Source organism: Tachypleus tridentatus, chromosome 1 (genome assembly GCF_004210375.1).
Source record: "Tachypleus tridentatus isolate NWPU-2018 chromosome 1, ASM421037v1, whole genome shotgun sequence".
NCBI classification, from domain to species: domain Eukaryota; kingdom Metazoa; phylum Arthropoda; class Merostomata; order Xiphosura; family Limulidae; genus Tachypleus; species Tachypleus tridentatus.
In genome coordinates, this window is record NC_134825.1 from 87,819,149 (window position 1) to 87,842,603 (window position 23,455).

General features: G+C 34.1%; 1 protein-coding gene and 1 long non-coding RNA gene across 8 annotated transcripts in view; one reads left to right on the forward strand and one right to left on the reverse strand.

Moving 5' to 3' along the window:
* Nucleotides 1–23,455, forward strand: part of Tbcc (Tubulin-binding cofactor C) — a 52,206-nt gene that overhangs the window by 14,764 nt on the left and 13,987 nt on the right. For 3 of the 6 annotated variants that reach the window (XM_076510066.1, XM_076510083.1, XM_076510074.1), the window contains one exon: nt 1,610–3,601. In XM_076510066.1, the coding sequence (XP_076366181.1) occupies nt 1,761–2,729 (969 nt within the window). In that variant the 5' untranslated portion in view covers nt 1,610–1,760 and the 3' untranslated portion in view covers nt 2,730–3,601. Of the gene's footprint in view, nt 1–1,609; nt 3,602–4,277; nt 4,564–15,434; nt 19,455–23,455 lie in introns of those variants that run through there. The other 3 variants (XR_013030431.1, XR_013030428.1, XR_013030430.1) reach the window with 3 other exon arrangements.
* On the reverse strand, nt 4,561–14,512 carry LOC143255057 (uncharacterized). Of its 2 annotated transcripts, none has more exons than XR_013030433.1 (2): nt 13,874–14,512; nt 4,561–4,907 (listed from the first exon to the last, which is right to left on the reverse strand). It is a non-coding gene; the product is annotated as an uncharacterized LOC143255057 (long non-coding RNA). The 2 variants fall into 2 exon arrangements; XR_013030432.1 differs by lacking the exon at nt 4,561–4,907 and adding an exon at nt 4,915–6,398 and having other exon boundaries at nt 13,874–14,511.

Consider the following 23,455-nt stretch of genomic DNA (forward strand, 5'->3'; position numbering starts at 1 on the left):
ACTGAACCAATCAACATAGTTCTCACATGTGTTCAAGGTGTTCCTGCTCTTACTCAGTCTGTCTCAAATGCACTTGGTTGTTGCTCTTTTTCCTCCTCCTGCTATACCCTAAATGTCCTTATAGAAGGGATGGAACTGCATTTGGGGTGGTTTCAGTATGTTTGGATTGGAGAGGGATATATCTGTATTTCCACATGAGCACACGTGCTGTGTTTCCTATTTTGTGATGATAATTCTACCTCTAGTTGGCTGGACTTGAGTTGATGGTATGATCCTATTTCTTACCCCTGCTAGAATGTTGGTTCCCTGCAGATGAGTAATGGACTGAAGTTGACTTATCATTGGTATGATCCTCATCCTACCTCTGTTCCTGGTGGCAGAGTTTTAGACACAGTTGACTTGCTGTGTACAGTTTATCACACCAATAGCTATTCTACACCTTAGAACACACCTTTTTTACCCACAATAAAATATGCTCCTCCTTTTTGTCCACCTTGCTCAATCTTACTTTTTCCATGTCTGGACAAAGAGTATTCCTGGTACAGAAGTAGTGTGGACTTCTATGTATCATCCTTGTCTTTGAGGTCGCTTCTTGTAAGCTCAATTTTGCCTGGTCTTTTTAGCTATTGCGTGTAAATGGAAGTAAGGTACTTCTTTAATACTCTGACATACCAGCATTTTATTCTGAATATAAATCCTGTACTTACTAAGGATTTCATTGAGCTCAATAATCAGTTAAATTAATCCGACCAGTTATTCTAGTGTGAAATTTGGATAGTTGGAAAAATAGAAAATATTAAGCAGAAACATTAAATTAATTGATTGGTTTTGTGAATGTGAGTAATTGATTAATCTGAAAGACTTTGAATTAAATAAAAGTATTGATGAGCAATCATAATGGCAATATTTTGATTACTTGGATAGTTGGAATAATAAAAAACAGTACAATTAGTTTGATTTATGATATTGATTTAATTGTAATTTTGATTTATTGATTATTTTGCATGATATGAATCAATGCTGATAAGAACTCAGCACTAAATTTAAGTTGTTGCTGTGATTAGCTGTAATCATAATTTTACTTTTATTGTTTAAATCTATAGTATTTTTAGACAAGTTGTGTACTTAGTTCATAGTATAATATAGTTTTATTTTATTTTTGGCAATCCAGTGACTACATTATAGAATTGTTTCATGTTAGCAAGTAATTGTTATCAAAAGTAAAGTAAATCATGCTAGTGTTTGTTTTGTGATGCATTTTGACTGCTTAAATGTTATGAAGCTGGTACTGAGAGACAGATGCCTTTAGAAAATTATTTCTTCTGTTGTTTTAATGTTAACAATTTTGTTTGTGTAAGATTCTGACTCTTTTTATTGCTATTCCTTATTTATTAGTCTCATATCTTTACTTACGAACTTTCACATTTTCATTTAAAGAACAAACTTACTCCTTTAGTAATGTAAGAAATTATTTTGACAAGGAGTAGGCTGTTGGTAACTTTACCTTATGTACTCACAGAATTCTGTCTATGTATTGATCTGATACAAGTATAAAGGAAAAATATGAATTTATAGTTCCAGTTATATCTTTTTATGAATTTTTCTTTAGTTTTCTACAACAGAAGAATTTTTTCACCTTATCCAAGACCTTGATTAGAAAGTAAAGATTACTCTTAAATCCAGTTGGAAATTGTGGGAATAAAAATTAGTCTTTGGCAATTGTCATTTAAAATACTGAAAGTTTCATCAAACCTTGTGAAATGGCTGAAACAAAATTTGATCAGCTCACAGACAGACTTCAGAAGAGAGAGGACACAAGGCTAGCAGAACAGGAGAAGAGGAAAGCTGAAAGAGAATGGACTACTGCTGCTAAAGAACAAAATGATTTTTACAACAGTAACTTTACACAGATGAAAAGAGATGTTTACAAAAAACTGGATGAATGTCAAAGTGCTGATAAAAGTGAAGCTTTGAATATATTAGAAACCATTTCAAGGGATTATCAGAAACTTGAAAAACTTTTAGCAGAATCTACAATGTTTCTTCCATCTTATGATATCCGAGTAGCCCAGGAAACATTGAAAAATATTCAAGAAGCAATTCAAGAAGCAGAAAACAAGTTCTTACCAAAAAAAAAGTTTGCATTTAAAAATAAAAGAAAGGCAGCTGTTGGAAAAGACATAATAGATAGTTTAATTAAAAGTAACGTTCGACAAGAAAGAAAATTTGATATTAATGACTGTGGTTTTAAAAAACTTTCAAATATGAACCTAGAAATGAACCAAAATGAAGTTAATAAGAAAGAGGTTGGACTCAACTCATTAGAAAATTGTACTGTACATATTTATGGAACACCTAGCACTGTCCATGCTATTGGCCTTAGAGGGTGTACAGTGTTAATTGGACCTGTCTCAACATCTATGTTTATTGAGAACTGTGTAGACTGTATATTTGCCATAGCTTGCCAACAATTGCGGGTCCACACAACCTCAAGAGTTACTTTTTATCTGCATGTTACAAGTAGAGCAATAATTGAAGATTCAACCGAATTAAAATTTGCTCCTTATTCATGGGACTATAAAGAACTTGATGAACATTTTGAATTAGCAGGTTTAAATAAAACACAGAATAATTGGAATATGGTTGATGACTTCAACTGGCTGGCATTGGATGTACCATCTCCAAATTGGTCAATTTTAAAAGAAGATATGAGAGTCACCTCTTGGTGATTTTAACAGATGTAACTAACCATAACCTTTTCTGCAAGTAGATGTGTTTGAAAGTGAATTATTTTGGAACTATTCTTCGAAGTTTATCACTTAAGTGTAGCAAACTTATAATTTTAGAAAGAGATTTCATCATTAAAAAAATAGTTTTCAGCTTGAGTGGGTGTATAAATCTATGATTTGTGTTTCATCAGAAAAAGAAAACATTTCAAAAATTTGTAGATGTGAAATTAACTTTGACATTAACTTATACCATAATGATTTAATATTCTTGATGTGATTTCACATTTTAACCAGTTTTCTAATTTGGAATATAAGCCTCTTAAAATGTAAGAATCATTGCTTAATTTCATTAAAAGTAAAAAACATGCAAAACTGTGAAATTTTTTATTTTGTTTTGCTATGTTTTAACAATGCTTGTGATTACTTACATTACCTTTTAATAATAGTATAACTTACAAATTTTAAAATAAATATCGACCTGGTTAGATAAGCATTTAATAAGCTAAGAAAATACAAAGATGTTTGTTTTAATTTACTTTAAATTGGAGATTGAGTCATACGGTAAACCATGTTTGTGATTCTACTCAAATTTAAAAAAAGATGTGTAGGTCTTTCCACCAATATATATAGTTTTCTTCTGTGACAAAAGCAGTTGTTAAAGGAGGTTGAATTATATGTAAAATAATTAAGTTTCAGAGAAAAATGAAATAAAAATCATGGTTATCAAAGATTTGAATTTTGTGATAAACTTATCTTCTTTTACTATTTGTGTGTTACTTCAAATAAGCAAATGGTTCTCCTCAGCACAAGTTTCCTAGCATTAGCAGCCTTTGTTATACTTTCAGCTTATATATAAATAAAATGTATATTCTGACTTCATGCCTGTTATATTTCTATGCATATTATATGGATTTTTTGCAGCAAATAATTATGTTTTTTGTTCATTTTTTCTAGTCTGCCTTGGATATTAATATAAATCAGTCAATTCAAAATGTTATATTTTGAAGTGGCAGAATTGTTGGTTTGTGGTGTTAACTACACTGTTAATACAAGGATAAACCTTTTTAAACACTTCATTTTCTATTTGATACTTTGTGTACTACACTATTTTCACTTGAAGAAGACAAGTGAAGTTACAGAAATTAATATTTATAAACTGTATAAGTATGTACTGGTAACAGTTTTTGTTTATTCAAAACTTTTTACACTTAAATTTGACATTTAAAATCCAGCATCTGCTTAAGATTGAAACTAATTTAAGGTGAATTTTTATAAATTTGATTTAATTATCATTTTTTTTATTTTGTTAAATGTCTCCCAATGGCAGATTTTGAAACTTGTGATTGGGCAAGAGCACAGATCACCCATTTTGTACCATTGAGCTTAAACTATAAGGTCATCCCATAAGTAATGTTGAAAAATTTTAATACAGAAAGTGCATAATCATTTCTGTCTTTGTAAAAGGCTTTAATCACTAAAATATATAGTGGGATGTGTATAAAAATGTTAAGACAAATAAAAGAAACTAACCCAACTTCACTTTTTCAGATCATTAATCAAATAAACCCTTATGAAGATGGATGTGTCTGAGGAGCACATTAGGCATATAATGATTTATCACATCTGCAAAACTTCCACATTCTCCTTATTCTTCAGACCTTGTCCCAACTGATTATCATCAAAGTTTGCAGAACTATCTTGATGGAAAAGAACTTGGAACATGTGAAGATGTTAAAACTATCCTCTCTATATTCCTTTTTTGTCTTTCAAACCCCAAGAATTTTATAGAAGTGGCATTCAGAAGCTTGTGAATCATTGGAGGAAGTGATTAATAGTAATGAAACATAGAATATTTATTAGATAACATTAAAAGCATTTGAAATCCTTTCTCTTTTTCTGAACCTAAAATTGGACATTACTTAAGGGATGACCTGATACAAACAAACCTGTTAAGTTTTCTACTATAGTGATTCTGTTTATAATGACTTAATTATTTGCCTCTGATTAATAAACACATTTGTGTAAACATTTTCTTTTGTCCGGCATGGCAAAATGGTTAAAGCTCCGGCTCGAATCCTCGATCCACTAAACATGCTCACCCTTTCAGCAGTTGGGGCATTATAATGTTACAGTTGGTGGTGGATGGTGATGAATAGCTGCCTTCCTTGTAGTGTTTCACTGATAAAGTAGATGCAGATAGCCTTTGTTTAGCTTTGCATGAAATTTCAAATGAACCAAATGTAAACTTTTTAAAATTTTAAAGAGCATTTTTATTTGATCTGTTAGATGATATAAATTTTACTATTATATTTCATTATGATTCGTACTTTGTGGGATAAGATAAAAAAAAAAATCTTTACAGAATAAAATGTCAGCAAGAAACATTACATTTATTCACTCAATTTAGGTTTACACAGATAAACTCTTGATAGTTATTGCTCTAAATCTGTAAAAACACAAAAACATTCTTGGAGCTGTATTGTGGAAATTAAAAAGTGTGTGATTGAGCAGAATTGCTATAATTTCATTTTCGCAGGTGAAACTTGAAATTTGTAAGCGTTAAACAATTACAAGTTATGTTTAAAATCTTGTTAATGGCCTCAACAAATTATTGCAACCATATCATAGTAGCTTTTCTCTTTTGTGTCCACTACAGACTCTTTTGGGGTGTGGTTTTGGAGCTCATTCTAAACACCTTAGTTTTGTCTGTTCCCATGGAGATTACTAAATATTTTTTTCAAGATAACATGTCTTTTGGTTTTATTTCATTTAAGAATAGTTTTTATGTTTTACTTCTCAAACATGCATTGCGAGGAGAAGAATATTTTTACTGGCAGAGGGAGACGAAAATGGCCAATAATTGTAACTATTGAACGTGATAATGATGACAAAAAGGAATGATTTATTGTAGATTTGAGTTTCATTTCTTTGTAAATGTGAAGTGTTGTCCATTATACCATATTGTCAGAGATTTTCAGCTCTTCTTACTTAAATAATCACAACAATCCTTAAAATATAAGAACCTTTTAGGAAGTTGGTAGGTTTTAATCAGTGAATTTTAAGCTCTGTTATTGTGTTTATGTATAATTTTAGCAATACTAACAATTAGCAAGTGGAAACTTCCACATTTATTACGCTAATATATGACATTGGGTATAGCCATATTTCTGAAGCTTACACCAAAGAGACTTGATTATTTCAGTAGAGATAAAATCCAGTAGAAGAAATGATAGACTTCTCTTGGAAGAAGTAGAAGCCAGAAAGATGTACAAGGAGTTTCATCTGTATTGTACAATAGTCCAGCAAACAGTTTAGTTTTGTGTCTGGAGTTCTAGAAACAGGGGTTAGTATTTTCATTACCAAATATAGTCAAGCAAGTGTAGCTGTAGAATCAATGTTGATCAGCATAATACAAAGTTTTCATGAATAAACCAACCTATGGAGTGATGGATTTCCTGTGTCATTTTGGATAGATAGAGTATTTTCAACCGAACTTCATCCACTAAATCCAGTTAATTCTGTTTTCTCTATGTTTGGGTAGATTTTGTTGTTGTATTCTGAGACACATTCTCAGTGTATTGTCTTCTTGGTTAATAATGGCTGGTGATTTCTTAGTCTTGGCTATAATAACCATTTTTCCAAAATTATAACCATCCCCTCTTTGACATCCTATGAAAATAGTTTTTATTTTATTCAAGCTATAACCTACAATTTCCATCATATTTTTAATTTTTTCTGTGTTATTAGCTATCTGTTAATCTTTTTGGTTATTTAAGACTTTTGTTAAGAGAAATTGATGTTTCAATAATACTTGACCTTGCTAATCCTATATTTCCTAAATGGTACCATTAAATATGTGCACCTTCTTTGCTTCAGCCTAATTTTCACATCCTTATCATTATGGCATATATAAATTGGTCACATGTAAAAAAAAAATCTCATTTCAAGTGGGTCATCCAGATAGGATGATGGAACAAATCTTTCCCAATCTTCTGCATGTTTGGCTAAGATTTTTTCTTTTCTTTTTACCCTGTTCTGGAACAGGATACTTCCTTCTGGTGTGTTGCTTCATAGCTCTTATGTTTCTCAGTAGAAACTTGCTTGATGTTTTTTTTTTTTTTTTTTTTAAATTGGCAACAAGATTAATAGCTAATTTTTATAATGCCATCACTTCATTCTGGAAAATATTTTGAAATCTGATGTGCCTTCTGTGGTACCTTTCATATTAAATTGGTTTCTCAATTAGTGATGTTGTTAAGCTGGCCAGCTACAACCTGGAAGTTTATTTAGTAGTGTTATGACTGTAGTAGTTCAGGAAAGTCCTGCTGTCACAGACTGAACAACATTATTGGTAACAGGTGTACACCAAATAGTTTTTGCTCTTCTATACTTAATAGTAAGTGGTGATTTACATTACATTTCTTTGATAGATGCAGAAAGGGGTATGGCTGGTTTAAGCATTGCATTTACCAGTTTCTTTTCCAAATGTTCTTTTCTAACTTATTAAAGTGGATCTTCATAGAATTATGCAGGAAGAATGTATGTAATAGTCTTGCAAGAGAGCCTTTTACAAAGAGAGGTGTGGTTGATTTTATCCTTTCATTTACCAGTTTCTTATCCAAATTTATTTGGTTGTTAGCACTGTAATCATTCTGGTTAGATAGGGTTCATTCCATTAATTAGTGGTAGGATCTCAGATGTATTTTGACAGAAAATAAGATATTTAATCTTTGGACCTGTTCTTTATATTTAGTGCTGTAACAGTTTAATATGGAAAAGATAAAATTGTGCAATATGTGTACTCCACCATTAGTGAACAGTATAAGTAACTTGAAAGCTGTTTTGGTCCAAGAAAACTAAAGTAGTAGTTATAGTGGCAAATGTACCCCATGTTAGGATCATTTGATTTTACTGTTTCATTGATAAAATGAAAATGAACTTTTTAATATAAATATTGGTTATGAGATGGAGACATTTATAAAGAAATAAAGTGTGGTCCAAGTGCACTGGTAACCATACGTATGGCACAAAAAAGGTTATTGGGTTTTTTAGTAGAAATTAGTTTTTCACTTATACTATATTTGATTAGTTCAATGAGATGCAAATTTGAGGGTTCATTGAAAGGAGTATAATTATTAAAGATTCTCGTTAATTTATATCTATGTTGAGAATAATGATATATTATATGAAAATTGGATAAATAGTTGGTACCACATTTGTTGATTTGTGGATGGATTTATATTCACTTGATACTTAACTAACATAGACATACAGAATGAAGCAATGGATACCACTATTTTTTGTACATAAAATTTATTGGCTACTTGCACTTTTCAAAGATGGAATGTATATTGGGAGGAAGTAAAATTTGAATCCTTAATACAATAGTACTTTGTACTGCAATATGTAATATCACTTACCCTTTTGACATGACACATCACTAAGTATATTCATGAATAATATAAGCAGTTAGAATGACATACATCAGTGTTGTCATAATGTTAACTGTTCTTTTTTAGTGACTAAGCCAGCCCAATCTAGTACTGAATTTTATAGCGTGAATACTCAATCAAAATCATGTGAAATTTTGATAAAAGAATTAGCACATAGGATTACACCCAAAAAATAAATTGAAAAAAACAAACCAAACTAAAGCTTTTTCAAATAGTTGACTATTCTACTTCAGGAGATTAAAGGTACGAGATCTACTTTAGATGAGATTCATCTTGAGAAACTGGGATTATGCCCCTTGTTATAGTAATTGCAATACATACAGTTATGACTATGCTTAACTCAAGTCAAAAATTTAAATAATTTATAGTCATAAGTCACTGGACAGTCTTGGCAATCACTAAATATCTGAATATTGAACAGTATAGACAGTTGTGATGAGCAATATCTATCTTAGTTCATACTGAGTGAGTTATTCTTCTTCTCACTGAGATTGGGTCAGTGATCTGTCCTTGTTATTTTAGCTTTCTTTTGTGGAGGGAGGGGCAATAAAGAATCATAGGTTTTATTCTTATACCATCACAGAATTCTGGATTTTTTTGGGCAGATGCTAATCATTGAAGCAAATATAACTGCTAATAAAAGATTCACTTGCTTTACCTGAGTCTTTTGTGTTTGGATGTTTGTCTGTTCTGTTTTGGCCTTTTGCTGTGAACCTGAGGTGGAATATTTCTTCACCTCTGGAGTCAGTATTTCTTGATTTAAGAATTATTATGGGTATATCAAATGCTCTCGTGTGATTCCATTGTTACTTTTTTTTTTTTTGGAAATCATGTGATAGTATGGTTTATAGTGGAATAGTACATTCAGTTTCCTTGACTGTTCACATCTTAACAGTACCACTCCATCAGGTAAGGTATTTAATTCTACATATTTCCTCCTTTTATCTGCATACATCTTGTTAATTCTCTTTTTTTTCCACAGGCACAGATCTGCTAGTATGGAAAACCTTCAGACAGATTAGCCAAACAGAAGTTTCATCTGGACACTTACCCATTAATCAGTAGGGCTTTGCTCTGTAGATGGCAACACAGAAAAGAGTTAACATCTTTTTCCTAAGCTTGTGCAATTTCCATCCATTTGTCAAGTAATAGGCTTGAGGTCTCTGGGGGTAATTTTGTAGTGTTGTATAAATATCAGCAGTGTAGCTTGCAAGTACTTCAGACTTGAACTAAAGTTATACTTTCATTGAACACATGGAAGGGCAATCCATGTCTTGCAAATATCCTTTTGAGCACAACTGTATTATATGCTGTAAACATTCATTATATCAAGCTTGTAATATGAATATAGTAGTCAAATACTACGAACATATATTCTCCTGTGACATGAGACTATTACATGTTCTGCATTTGATTCACAAAGTCAATTGCTGAGCTGGGTCTCCCAAATGACCTGTTGGAAGGCTAGTATTCTTATAGATTTTAGGGCCTTTGTCTATAAAAAAAAACAACACTCATCCATGATGTATTCTACAGTGTTTTTCTTTATATCTGTCTCCATTCCTAGCATTCAGATTTTTGATTTTGAATTATGTTTAATGTTAACTCCCAGAGTGAGTGCCAATTCTCAGAACTACAATTTGTGGGGAGTTATGATCTGGGAAACTTGCACACTAGTTTTATTATGATGTATCATAATACGTACCTCATGACTTAGTGCTATATTTTGTTTATAACTGCATCTGTCAGTCAATGTTAATGCACTGCTGTACCACACCTCCCATTTCGTTTCATCTGCTGATATTTCTTCCATTTCTTGGATGTACCATTTATGAATAAGAAGTTTAATACTCCTGCACTTTTACTAACCTAGAGAGCACTTTTATATGCTGATACAAAAAAAAAAAAGTTTATTGCACCAGTGGGGCAGTAAAACATTGAAATGAAGTATAAACAGGTATGTGGTGTTACAAATTATAATTTGAAAACAATCATTAGTTAGAGGGCTTCACTCACTCCATCCATGTACTACTTTGTCTCATTTCTGATTTTGTAATGCACAACATCTTAAGGAAAAAAATAGTATCTCTCTTCAGACCCTTGCCACAGTTTTAAATATTTATTGCATCATATATTGAAACTTACAGTCTACTAAAAAGTAATGGGATAGCATTCCATCTCACATGACCCACTTAAAGCAATGGGACTAGATATCTTTTATCATGGCATAATTCATTCAAAACATATTCATACCCACATAATTTTCTTCATTTGATTTGGGGATACCACTATTGTGCTTGCTCATGAGATTGTCCCTTCAACATATTTAATTATATATTTATTAAATTCTTGGATTTATGGTTTAAACTTTTCTCTCTGTCCTGAAGACATGCATATGACTAGCTGTATGGGGCTAGAGTTGACACTAAACTTCATTTGCTATCCTTGAAGTTTCCCAATTCATATGCATATTAATCTGTGTTTGTATAAAATATCTTGTAAAGAAATAGAGTTGACAGCAATTGTTATCTTTGGTATTTTAAAGCTTAAGGTAGTTGCTTTATAGAGCAGTGGTTCTTTCTCCTTAATGACAATAGATTCAGTATACCTTTTCTGGCTACATATCTGAATCTCAGCATGCAGGTAATTATCATTTGCAATGGTATTTTTTTGCATATAAGAGTGTAACTTGTTAATACATTTCCTTGATTTTCACTGTATTTTTTGCTATGATTTTATTTATAAAATATTACTATTGCTTTCAACGTCCACCACCATTTTGATTTACATGGAACTTTTCACCACACATTTACTGGTATCTATTCTGACCACTTTGACATTTTAGTTACTATCACTGTTCAGTTCTTCTTTTAACTGATTCTCCTTTTCTTTGCACGTAAGTTTTCCCAGCCTTATTTCCTCTGTTTTTTGTGATTATTTCTGCAAAAGATTTTCACGAATATATTGTTTACATAAATCTCCTTTTGCTAAACATGTTAAATTCCAGCTGTAATGTCCTTTGGCCAGATCTATAGCATACATCTTCTGCAGTTTTTTTGCTTTGTCATTGCTTGTGACTAACTCTGTTAAACTTAGGAACTTCAAATTTCTTGGCTTCAAATTGAGCTTCATCTATTTTGAATGTGGCTGTCAAATGTTATTACCTCACCCTGTTCTAACAATTAATACCAAAACTGGTAAGCTTTAAAGCTTAATTATTTGAACTGTTTTCTAATTATCTGTATTAGCACCATATTCACAGCTTTGAGTCCTTGTGGCATATTATTCAATCATTTTTTCATCTAGAATCATTTCTTAAACATTTCTGATATGGAACACTAGTTTTGACTATGTAACGTTTGAAGGCTTCTACATTCACGCTACAGTCTTTAGAAAAGCTAATATTTGGAAGTCTGTCAGCTTCATATATCTTATCTTGACTCAAATTGTTAAAATCCTTAGCTACGTTGAGATTACCAAAAGTATCTATAAAAGCTTCAATGTTACAACTACTAAATTCTTCAGTCTGAGCAAGTACTTGTCCTTCAATTAAACATTTAATAATACCAATTAAACTTCTTACTACAGCCAATGAGCTATAAGTCAGAACATTAACTTAAATATTCTCAGACATCATTTATTTTGGTGGGCCTGGCATGACAAGGTGGTTAGGGCACTTGGTTCTAAATCTGAGGGTCGTAGGTTTGAATCCATGTTACAACAAACATACTCACCCTCTCAGCAGTGGGGGCATTATAATGTGATGGAAAATCCCACTATTTACTGGTAAAAGAGTAGCCCAAGAGTCAGTGGTGATGAATAGATGCTTTCCTTCTAATTTTGCACTGCTAAATTCAGGGTGGATAATGCAGATAACCCTCGTGTAGCTTTGCACAAAATTTCAAACAAACACTTTCTGAACTCTCCTTAATAACATTGTACAACAATTTTTTTGAAAAGTTTTGCTTTTTATTTATTGAAGATATGTAGCACATTAATTAATATGTCAAATCCTATCTTCATTCAGCATATCACTAGGAAAAGCAGCTTTAAAATTGTAGGTGTCTAGACACCCAGTCTAGCAATCATTTAATGCAAGTTTCTTGTATTAATATGCACATTCCATCAGTTACTCTAAATTCTTTTGTTTCACCTATGACTAATTTCTCTTTTAATTTTTTTGAAACAATAATACATATGGTGTAACAAGTTGAGACATTAACATTACAGTATCTTGTAATAAATTTCCAGTTTATATTTCTTTAATTCTTCTGACACGTTTGCGACTGATTTTAAGTAGAGTTTTTTGTGCACTTCAAATATACACTACTTCTCTTTGCATTGTTGATTAATGATTCTCAATCAAACTGTTTTTTTTTGTAATTAACACCAGTTCTTTTCAGTCAATGATTAAACTGATCCTATTGATTTTGCCTATTAACTGTAATATATAATATTTCTATTTTACAACTCATTAGCCTCACTGATTTATTTTACCTAATTTTGTCATCAGTATACAAAATCTCTTTTGTCTTCTTGGTAGCATCTGATTATGACAACCTTTTTCTGCTTGGTTCTGCTCTCTTTTTCTTTTTTGAATTTGCATCATTTGTGTAAGCTTAATGATCTAATGAAAGCAAATTTATCACATGCTTTGTAGAACAGTGTGCTTATTAATACTATTATTAAGCATAACATTATGAGTTCTGAATTCAGACAACTTTCACGTATCTTAACTATTTTTCTATATGGTCATTCTTGAATGTTCTGCACACTGCTGAAATTTTTTAATAGTTAATCCTCATATTTCAGGGGCACATGCTGAGTTTCTTCTAAGTTGTTTGTCTGCTCTTTACTTTCTGAATTTATTTTGATATATTTAATTAATTATGATTTTTCCTCTGTCAGTAATTCTTGCAGATCTGATACTTTTATATTCAACTGAATTCCTGTGTATGTAGTTTTATATCTAAAGTGGGAGGGTAGAGTTATTCCTTGTCCATGTGCAGACCAATTTCTAGCTAATTTTAAATATCTTATTTCTCTTACTTAACAATTTTAGTCTGATAATGAAACTGATGCATAATCAGGTTTAGGATATACTACTAATAAAGATAATACATTCCTTAAATTAAACAGTCATATTTCTGGGGTTATTGTTTTATAGAAATGAAATGGTTTATTGATAATTACTCTCTTTTCACATAATTCTGTTATTCTATTTCCAATCCCAACAAATACAACACAGCTACAAGTTACTTTGACTACTGAATAAATTCCTGAGTTAGGGCTGCATACTTGAATGGATCCCTCTTATACATCTTAACACGTCATCTTCCATCATTTCTAAGTATGTGTGCTGACTATTAGAAACAACAGTCTGTAGTTTAGACTAAAGAGTTATTTAGTGCTAATGGTAAGCGTACAATTCTATACAGCTTAAACATTCTGTTGCGTTTAAGGGTATACATAAAAATCCTTAAGGTACTACTGACTACAACTGTCTTTACATCAGCCCATATGTAATATCTGTAAATCTGAACAATGTGGGAATCACAAATATGTATCTGGGGGTAATCTTTAGGTTTCATCTAATTTTTTTTTTAATTTGCTTGGAGCAGAAAGTATAAAGTTTACATTTTATCTGCTGCCCCGTAAAGTGCTTGTACTGCTTATAATAAAATAACTTACCTAATCTCGTCCTGCTACTTCTCACAGTAAATGCTAATTGTTCCAAATTATTTTGAAATCCATCATTAAAACTTAACATTTTGCCTTGGACGATCAGAGTTGAGTCTAACTTCAAATTATTTCAGCCTAATTTCTTTCTCGGCTTCGATACGAGCTTGTTCAGTCTTGAGACGTTTACTTTCTCTTTCTGCTTTAATATGGGATCCCTCCTAGGCTTTCATACAAGCTTGTTCGGCCTCAATACTTTATTTTCTCTTTTTGCTTAGATAGGGGGCTTGCTCTTCCTCTTTTTGGGCTTTAATACGGGCTTATCAAGTTCGATTTGTTTGAATTTTAATTGAATTTCTATCTTATCTTTATCACTCGACTTTGGTTGGCTAGTGGAGATGTTAGAGTATTCCCCTAATGCTTCCTCAGACAACAAATTATTATCGACTAATATATTCAACAATGTACTTTTAGTTCACTTTTTCTCATTGATTTTTTAATCTCTAGTTTTAAAATTTTGGGAATTTTAAACAAATCAGTTTTGTTACATTTTTCTCGTTGTTTGAGGAAGGGTGATTCCAATCTGTTCGGCGCACAAAATAACTTTTCTTTTAAGCCCGTCACCACATGTAAAACGCTTTTCCATGGGTAAACCCCCCCCCCCGCTAGTACAGCGGTATGTCTCCGGATTTACAACGCTAAAATCAGGGGTTCGATTCCCCTCGGTGGGCTGAGCAGATAGCTCTTTGTGGCTTTGCTATACGAAAAACACAAACACACCATGGGTAAAAAACGCAATAAAAATAAGATAAAAAAATATAACAAAGATTTTGGAAAAAAATTATGCTTATGAATCCTTCGAATAGTGAAAAATAATACCTCGAATTTAAGACGCACCCTAATTTTCAATTTGAAAAAATGTAAAAAACGTACGTCTTAAATTCGAAGTAATACGGTATTTTAATAAAAACTCACACGAATATCACCATCAAACGATTTCTTGAATGCTACTAATACTTCTGGTAAATGGATTACCCATCGAACATATTGCTTTTGACAATTATCCACTTATCTTCAGATAATACAAATTTCCTTTTTCATCAAATATCATACTTAAATATTTTCTACTGGAATGATACTTATGTTCTGTCCAGCATTAATTACTACCATCAGTATTATAAGGATCCCGGTATGCCTAAGAATATGTCATACTATGTTACATAATTATATCCTATAGACCATTAAACACATTTTACTTAAACAGTATAAACAAGTGCATTTTACTTATTTTGTAGTTTTTGAGATAATCTATCATGTTGTTAAATGCTTCTAACATATCTCTTATTTTGGTTGAGTCAGTATTAACTACCTTTATGTCACTTTTGAGTTTATGTATAATAACTTGAGAAGCAAATCTTAATTGTCTTTTTTTGCTTATAGAGGTCACTTAATCTCGTTGATCTGTTACTGTGCTGTGTGACCTTAAATTGTAATCATTAGTCACTTCGTCAACTTGTGTTGTCTTTGATGTACGAGGTCTGATCAAAAAGTTTTACGACTTCTTCTGTTACAGGTGCCAGTACAGACGCAATGAGCTACACTGAGGTATGTTTAAAGTACAAATAGTGATCTACCCTATGAACAAGCCATTTTTCCAGACCTTATACTAGTGTTGTGAAAAACGTGTTCAAAGACAAACGTATCTCTTAAATCTGTCGTAATAAAAATAGACAGAAAAGAAGAGCAACATGTTTGCATCAAGTTTTGTGAAAAATGAGAAAGGAGGAACAGAAACCCTCGAAATGTTAAGAACTGTCTTTGGTGATGACTGCTTAAGTAAGGCTGTCGTTTACCAGTGGATAAAACTCTTCCAAGATGGCCAGGAATCGGTCAGATATGACCCACGTTCTGGACGACCTTCGACATCGTCCACTGATGAAACGGTAGTTAAAGTGAAAGAAAAATTAGAAATGATCGATGGTTAACTATCAGCGAAATTGATAATGAACTGGACATTTTCTTTGGATCGAGTCAGGCGATTTTAAACGAAAAACTCTGCATGCGTCTTCATCATGACAACGTGTCTTCACACACTGCTGTGTTTGTTCGAGAAAGTTTGGCAGAGAAAAACATTCCTGTGATACCACATATCTGTATTACCTCGATCTTGCCCGTGTGATTTTTCTGTTCCCAATTAAGTTGAAAGGAAAGAGATTTGATGACATTCCAACCATCCATAAAATGTGAAAGCAGAACTTAGTCGCATAACAGTTGGAGACTTCCAGCATTGTTTTCGAAAATGGCAGGAACGTTGGAACAAGTGTGTATCAGTTGGAGGAGATTATTTTGAATGGGATAGCGTATAATGCTGATGTATGTACATTATTCTTCGGAATAAAAAGTGAAGTCTTAGAACTTTTTATCACACCTCGCATTGGTATATCTTGAGTTACTTGTGCACTGCTCTCTCTATAATGTCACTAACTGGAATATTTTCTATTGTCATAACTTCATCATCTAATACAACACCATCTTCTTCTAATTCTGGTTCTTCTATCTCTGTTATTTCATCGTCTTCACGGAATAATTCAGTCTCATCTGAGTTCTCATTTTGATTGCCTGTCTTTGCTTCGTCAGTTAAATATTCATAGTCTTTTTCTTTCTTTAACCTATTCGCATGCACTAATTATTTACCTTTTTTCATAAAACTCTTGGATTTCAAAATTTGTTGGATTTGTTCGTTTAATGATTATAAATCGTTCTTTCCATAGTTTTGTTAGTTTTTACTGTATTTTTTGCTCAATGAAGCATTTGAAAAATTCGTAAAGTGTCTCAAAATCTTACAAATCCTTCATGAATAAGCTGAACTAAGCTACTTTTCTTCATCGTCATTGTCATATCTGGTGATTTGTGGATAGTCTCAAATTCACTGAATTTATTCAGTTAGGCATAAGCAGTAGAATAAAAAGATATTATGTGATAATAAAAATCAGGATATTATGTATAGTATCAGTTTGCATATCTAAAAAAGGGTATTGGCTTATTAGCAAAGATGTCAAGGAGATATATCACGACGATTCTGGCATGAAAACATTTTCTTATGGGTATTATGCACCCCTCCCCAGTGGCACAGCGGCATGTTTGTGGACTAATACTGCTAGAAACCGGGGTTTCGACACCCGTGATGGGTGTTGCTTTGTATTTAATAACAAAGCAACGACAACGACAGTTATGGTTTAAATGATACAGTTATATATTTCAGGCATTATAGACAAAACATTATTTCAGAGACTACTCACTCTGGTTGATAGGGGATGTTACTCAAATGTGCAGGAGTTTAGGGTGGTTTTTAAAGGCGAGACCATAAACTTTTTTGTGGTATCAAGTGGTCTTTGACCATTGGGGTCGTTCTCATAAATGGAAAAACATAAGCCCTTAAAGAATATGACACATTGACTAAAATGTGGGTATATTAAATGCTTTACACCACTTAGGTGTTAACAATTCCTCAGTGGCACAGTGGCTCGTGTGAAGACTTGTAACGATAAAAACTGGGTTCAGTGGCAGATTGTAGGCTGTGTGGGCTCAAGGGCTTGTTTTTTGTTTTTAAATTCGCTCAAAGCGACACGAGGGCTATCTGCGCTATCCGTCCCTAATTTAGCAGTGTAAGACTAGAGGGAAGGCAACTACGAGGTCTGTTCAAAAAATACGCGGACTGACGTCATAAAACAAAATGTACTTTATTTAGAAGTTACAGGTCTGAGACCCCTTCAAAGTACTCTCCTCCCCAACGCACACACTTATCCCAACGGTGTTTCCACTTGTTGAAACAGTCCTGGTACGCTTCTTTTGTAATGTCCTCCAGCTCCTTCGTCGCATTTGCCTTAATCTCGGGAATCGTCTCAAATCTTCTTTCTTTCAAGGGTCTTTTGAGTTTGGGGAACAAGAAAAAATCGCAAGGAGCAAGGTCAGGTGAGTAGGGGTGGGTGGGAAAGAACAGTGATCGAGTGTTTGGCCAAAAACTCACGAGTTCTGAGGGCTGAATTTCGCAGCAACGCGGTGCATCTTCAATTTTTCGGTCAAAATATCGTAGCAAGATCCAACTGATATCCCACACTCTTCAGCAAGCTCCCTGACAGTCAGACATCGATTTGCCCGCACCAGGGTGTTGATTTTGTCGACGTGTGGGTCGTCAGTTGACGTGGAAGGACGTCCAGGACGCTCATCATCTTCAATGGACTGTCGACTATCCTTAAAACGTTCATGCCACTGGAAACATGCCGTACACTTCATAGCAACATCACCGTAAGCCATGTTAAGCATAGCAAACGTTTCAGTCGCAGATTTTTCAAGTTTAACACAAAATTTCACAGCAAGTCGTTGCTCCTTCAGGTCATTCATTCTGAAATCCGCCAAACGAAAAAATCGCACTTCACTTAAAACCGCGTATCTAATAAACAAATGAAGATATCTGCAATTGGGAAATGGCGTCGTAATCAGCTGATCTGTGCAAACCTAGCGACACCAAGCGGATTCCCCTGGAACTAACTGGAGCCGCGCAATTCAAACAGTCCGCGTATTTTTGGAACAGCCCTCGTATTTATCACCAGCTACCGTCAACTCTTGGGCTACTCTTTTACCAACGAATAGTGGGATTGACCGTCACGTTATAATGTCCCCACGGCTGAAAGGGCGAGCATGTTTGGTGTGAAGGAGATTCGAATCTGTGACCCTCGAATTACGAGTCGAGTGCCTTAACCACTCGGCCATGCCGGGCCCCTAAGAACTAATCATTTATGTTGTTTTTCATAGGGTAAAATTATCAGTGTATCTCAGGACAGCTAGTATGGGTATTAACACTTTTACCAAAATAAAGCAGAAAACAACGTTTCGACCTTTTTAGATCATCTTCACGTTAACAAAACGCAGCTTTTGGCTTAGCAACAAACAAACAGACACTGAATAAATAAAATGTGGGTGATTTTTCGAATGAAAAGAGGTACGAAAGATGGTATTAAATTGATTAAAAAATCAGGGACAGTTAGCGCAGAAACTATGTTTCTAAGCACGTGACCAACGATTATTATCAATTATAAATAAGATACTTGAGGAATGTAATCAATTACTATTGTCTAAATTTAAAGACGTTCTTCTATCACATGAATTTTGCGGCTTTTATTATGTCACAATAAGAGTAGTAATTTCTCAATAATATACTGTGACTGTAAACAACTGAACAGTCATTGATTAACTAATCAACAAAAACCTGCAGCAGTGTTTTGTTACGTGTAATTTTTGTTTCGCTATTTACGTTTATCGGTTGGAAATTAACAGGCTTCACATGGAATGCACGTGACAGCACGTGATCGCACATGTACAACTTTCAAGGTCTAGAGCCTTTTTCAGGTTATGAAATTTGTTTGACACAGTAGCATGTGCGTGCAGTGGACCATAGAAGCAGACATGAGCTTAGTAGTACATATTTAAATTGATGTAGTTTTATACGTTATTGCTTTCACTTACTGAGTGGATGTAAGTATTTTCATCATAATATAGAACTGATTTGTTTACGGCCAATTGTCTGTCCTTTTTGGTAAGAATAATTTTTATCTGATTAGAAAGTTTGTAGTGAAAATTAATTATAATAAATAACTAATTCATAAGAGTTTGGTTGAACTTGAAACAGTTGTATATTTAATAAGAATACTTGTTCATTGATAAAATGTCAACGACAAAAAGATATGAAATACGCTATTTGATGATGCTATAAGATTTTGTACATTTTACTTGAGAGTAGTAGTGTTTTTATTTATTTCGTAAATTATACCGCCACTTGTGACAAATACATTACGTATTTATATGCATTGATAACAAGCGAAAAGGGAACATACGTAAATATTCATTTCGGGGACTGTTATAAACACCTTTTTTTCGATACTTTTTCTGCAATTCACGTTTTATTCTTTGTTTTTGTGCGTTTCTTTGTCTTATCTCAAAATATTATTATACATTAAGTACTCAAAATTTTTATAAATACCATTATTTTATTCTTCACTTTAATGTAGTTTTATTAAATAAAATTACACCTACACGAATTTGTCTTGCTACATAAATTGTTTCCAGTCACACCAAAATTTATCAGTCTAATTCACAGTGTTTGCAAGTAGACGTGTGTAAAAATGATAGAATAAGGGAAGGACATGAAAATTACTGCAAATGTTTTTCAGGTCATAGGTAATCTAAATTAAAATAATTTAACGGAAAATATTGCTTACAATACTGAACTGTGAAGTTCTTTTGAACAATCTTAATACACAAATAAAACAGCGCACTAAACTGTCCAGCTACCAAGTTTGGTTATTTTCTTTCCAAAAACTCGCTATGTAGATGGTGCGACCACGGCTGTATGATGCACTCGCTAATAATATTTTGAGTATTGTGTTTTAAACTGCTTCCTAACAGTGTAAAAATATCACTCTTTCCGCAATGTGTTGATAAAATTACAAAAGTGTGCTGTATTATGACACAGATGTTGCAATGGTTCTAACTGTTTCTCTGTTGCCATATGTTCCCGAATGTCTTCAAATGTCTTTTTCGTTTGTCATAAAATTGAAATGGTGTTCTGTGTTCCCAATTTACAACCAGCTTCGAACTCCATTTCCATAAGTCATTCTGTGTCGATTTTGAGTTATTTATTGTATATGTTCAATCATGAAGTGCCGATACAGGTTGGTTTCAAGTTTGACATCAAGGTGTCCGTTATATGAGCCAAGTGTTGGATAGTGTAATCATTCATAATTATATGGTAGTGTTTCATAACTATTCTTTTGTTTTAAAAATGTAACCAGCTCGTTTACATTAGCTTATATTTGTGTTAGAGATGTGTTTTGTTTTACAATTTATTGAAATATTGAAGGAACTTGTCTTTACAATTGGCTATCTGCACAAATCTAAATAGCTCATAGAAGTAGAGCTAGGATGATCTGTTGCCCATGATTGCCACTGTTTATGAAGAATTCACTTACCATTTTCAAATTATTCTTTACAGTTATCAAGTTTACTCTTCTCTCGCAGACGTACGATTCGTACCCCACGTTGGGCGCCAGGGCCTGGCATGGCCAAGCGCAAAAGGCGTGCGACTCGTAATCCGAGGGTCGCGGGTTCGCGCCCGCGTCGCGCTAAACATGCTCGCCCTCCCAGCCGTGGGGGCGTATAATGTGACGGTCAATCCCACTATTCGTTGGTAAAAGAGTAGCCCAAGAGTTGGCGGTGGATGGTGATGACTAGCTGCCTTCCCTCTAGTTTCACACTGCTAAATTAGGGACGGCTAGCACAGATAGCCCTCGAGTAGCTTTGTGCGAAATTCCAAAAAACAAACAAACGCAGACGTACTTTTCAAAACGATCACTGTGGATGATCTTCACTTGCATTGCCTGTTTTTCTGATTTTTTTAAAAGCATATTGTTGATACTTATCAGTACAATATAGTGCTTCCCAGTGCCTGCTCTACTTTAGAATTTGTAATTTCATGTGGAGGGTATTATATAACCATACCATGTCACCTTGATGAAATCCAACTTTATCCATATTAACATTATAATGACTTTTCGTTTTATCACTAGCTGGTTCAAACTTTCACTGGGCAAAGTTGTGTGATATCAATGGTGTTTCTTAATCTCCACACCGTTAATTGTCTATCCTCTGGATGTGTGTTTAGAAGATCCATTGACAATTGAAGTTCTCTCGCGACCCTTCAGTGGCACTGTGGTAAGCCTGTAGATTTATACCATTTAAAACCGTTTCTCTATACCAGTCGTGGGAACAACATACATAATCCATTATGTATCTTTGTGCTTTGGATACAACTGTAATAACCAACAGTGTAACAAATGGTTGTACATATTTATTTGTTTTGAATAGTTTATTTTAAAACATTTTCTTCTCATCACAGTTCACACAGGTGGGTTTACTTACATTTTAACACCCTTTATCAAGACAAATTATTTTTCTATAGCTGTGATACATTTTTAGTAATTGCCACTATATGTTCTTTGAGGTTAAAACCCCTCGGTGTGGATTCCTGTACGTGGTGAGGGGACCTCCCAGGGAAGGTTCTATTCTGTCTGGTTATCTTCTCTGGGATCTAAACATCCACCCACGTGTTTGCCGTGCGTGGCGACACGTGAAGGGGAGGAGAGGATCCTGGTGGTTGAGGGGTCCAACCCTAACACACCACTTTGGCCTCGAATTCCTGTAGACGGGCGGCCTTTGGGTGGCCCCCTTGGGTCAATCGGCTGGTCCACTTGGGCTAGAGTCAACCAAGTACCAGTGTTGGAAGTTCTCAACGGGTGTTGTGGACATTGTGCCTGATGCTGGTGTTCGGGTATAGTGCTCACGAAACCCTGGCGTTGCTGCATTTTCCTTGCATGACTTTGTAGTGCGTCTCCTTGTAGGGCTCCATGGTGGGTGGGGTCAGTGGGTACCGAAATTTTTTCTTTTTCCTATGGATCCTCCAAAAAAATTTAAATAAAATTGTAAAAAAACAGTCAATGGGTAAGCGACCACTTCTTGAATACTCAGAACAGCAATCTTCAATATCAGTAACACACGTACCTCATTTTCTTATATTACATTCTCTTTCGGAAACACCTTTAGGGCAAATGTCCCCTTTTTTTATTCAGAAGGGACTAGAGGGACTTGCTGGCTCTCCAAAGTCAGTAAAGAAACTTCGATCTGGTGACATATTGGTTGAAACATCCACATCCCAACACAGTGAACTCCTCTTGAATTCAAAGGCAATTGGGGATATACCTATTGAGGTTACACCCCATGCTACCTTGAATTCTTCACGAGGAATTATTGTTGAAAGGGATTTGAAGAACGTTCCCGAGTCGGAGATTCTCGCTGGTCTCTCCACTCAAGGAGTTTCTGCAGTGAGGCGCATCTCCACTCGCAAAGATGGAGTTACACTGCCAACAAATACCCTCGTTTTAACATTTACTTCACCACGTGCACCTGTCACCATCAAGGCAGGTTATCTCATTTGCAGGGTTCGGCCATACATACTAAACCCTCTTCAATGTTTCCAATGTCAGAGATTCGGCCACTCCAAGACATCTTGTCGTGGTTCCCTGACATGTGCTCGTTGTGGAGGCAAGGACCACGATGCCTATGACTGTGACATGAACCCACATTGCGTAAACTGCAATGGTTCTCACCCATCCTACTTTCGTTCTTGCCCTAAATGGTTGGAAGTAAAAAGAGGTACTGCATTTCAAAATGATTCATAACATTACTTATCTTGAGGCTCGACAATTGCTGTCCACCACCTCATCTCAGACGTATGCTGTTGCACTTTGTTCCACAACTACACTGGGAGTGCAGACAGATCTCTCTGTTCCTCCAAAAGAATCGTTCTCCAAACAAATGGAAAGCCTTTTGACCTTCACGGTTAAAAACGTTGATGAATCAACTTCAACACCTATCTCTGTCTCTTGCATACATTCCAACTAACCCCAAGATTCACATCCTTTGGTTCAAGGTACAGACATTTCCTCGAATACATTTTTTTCTCCCACCCCAAGATGCAAAACA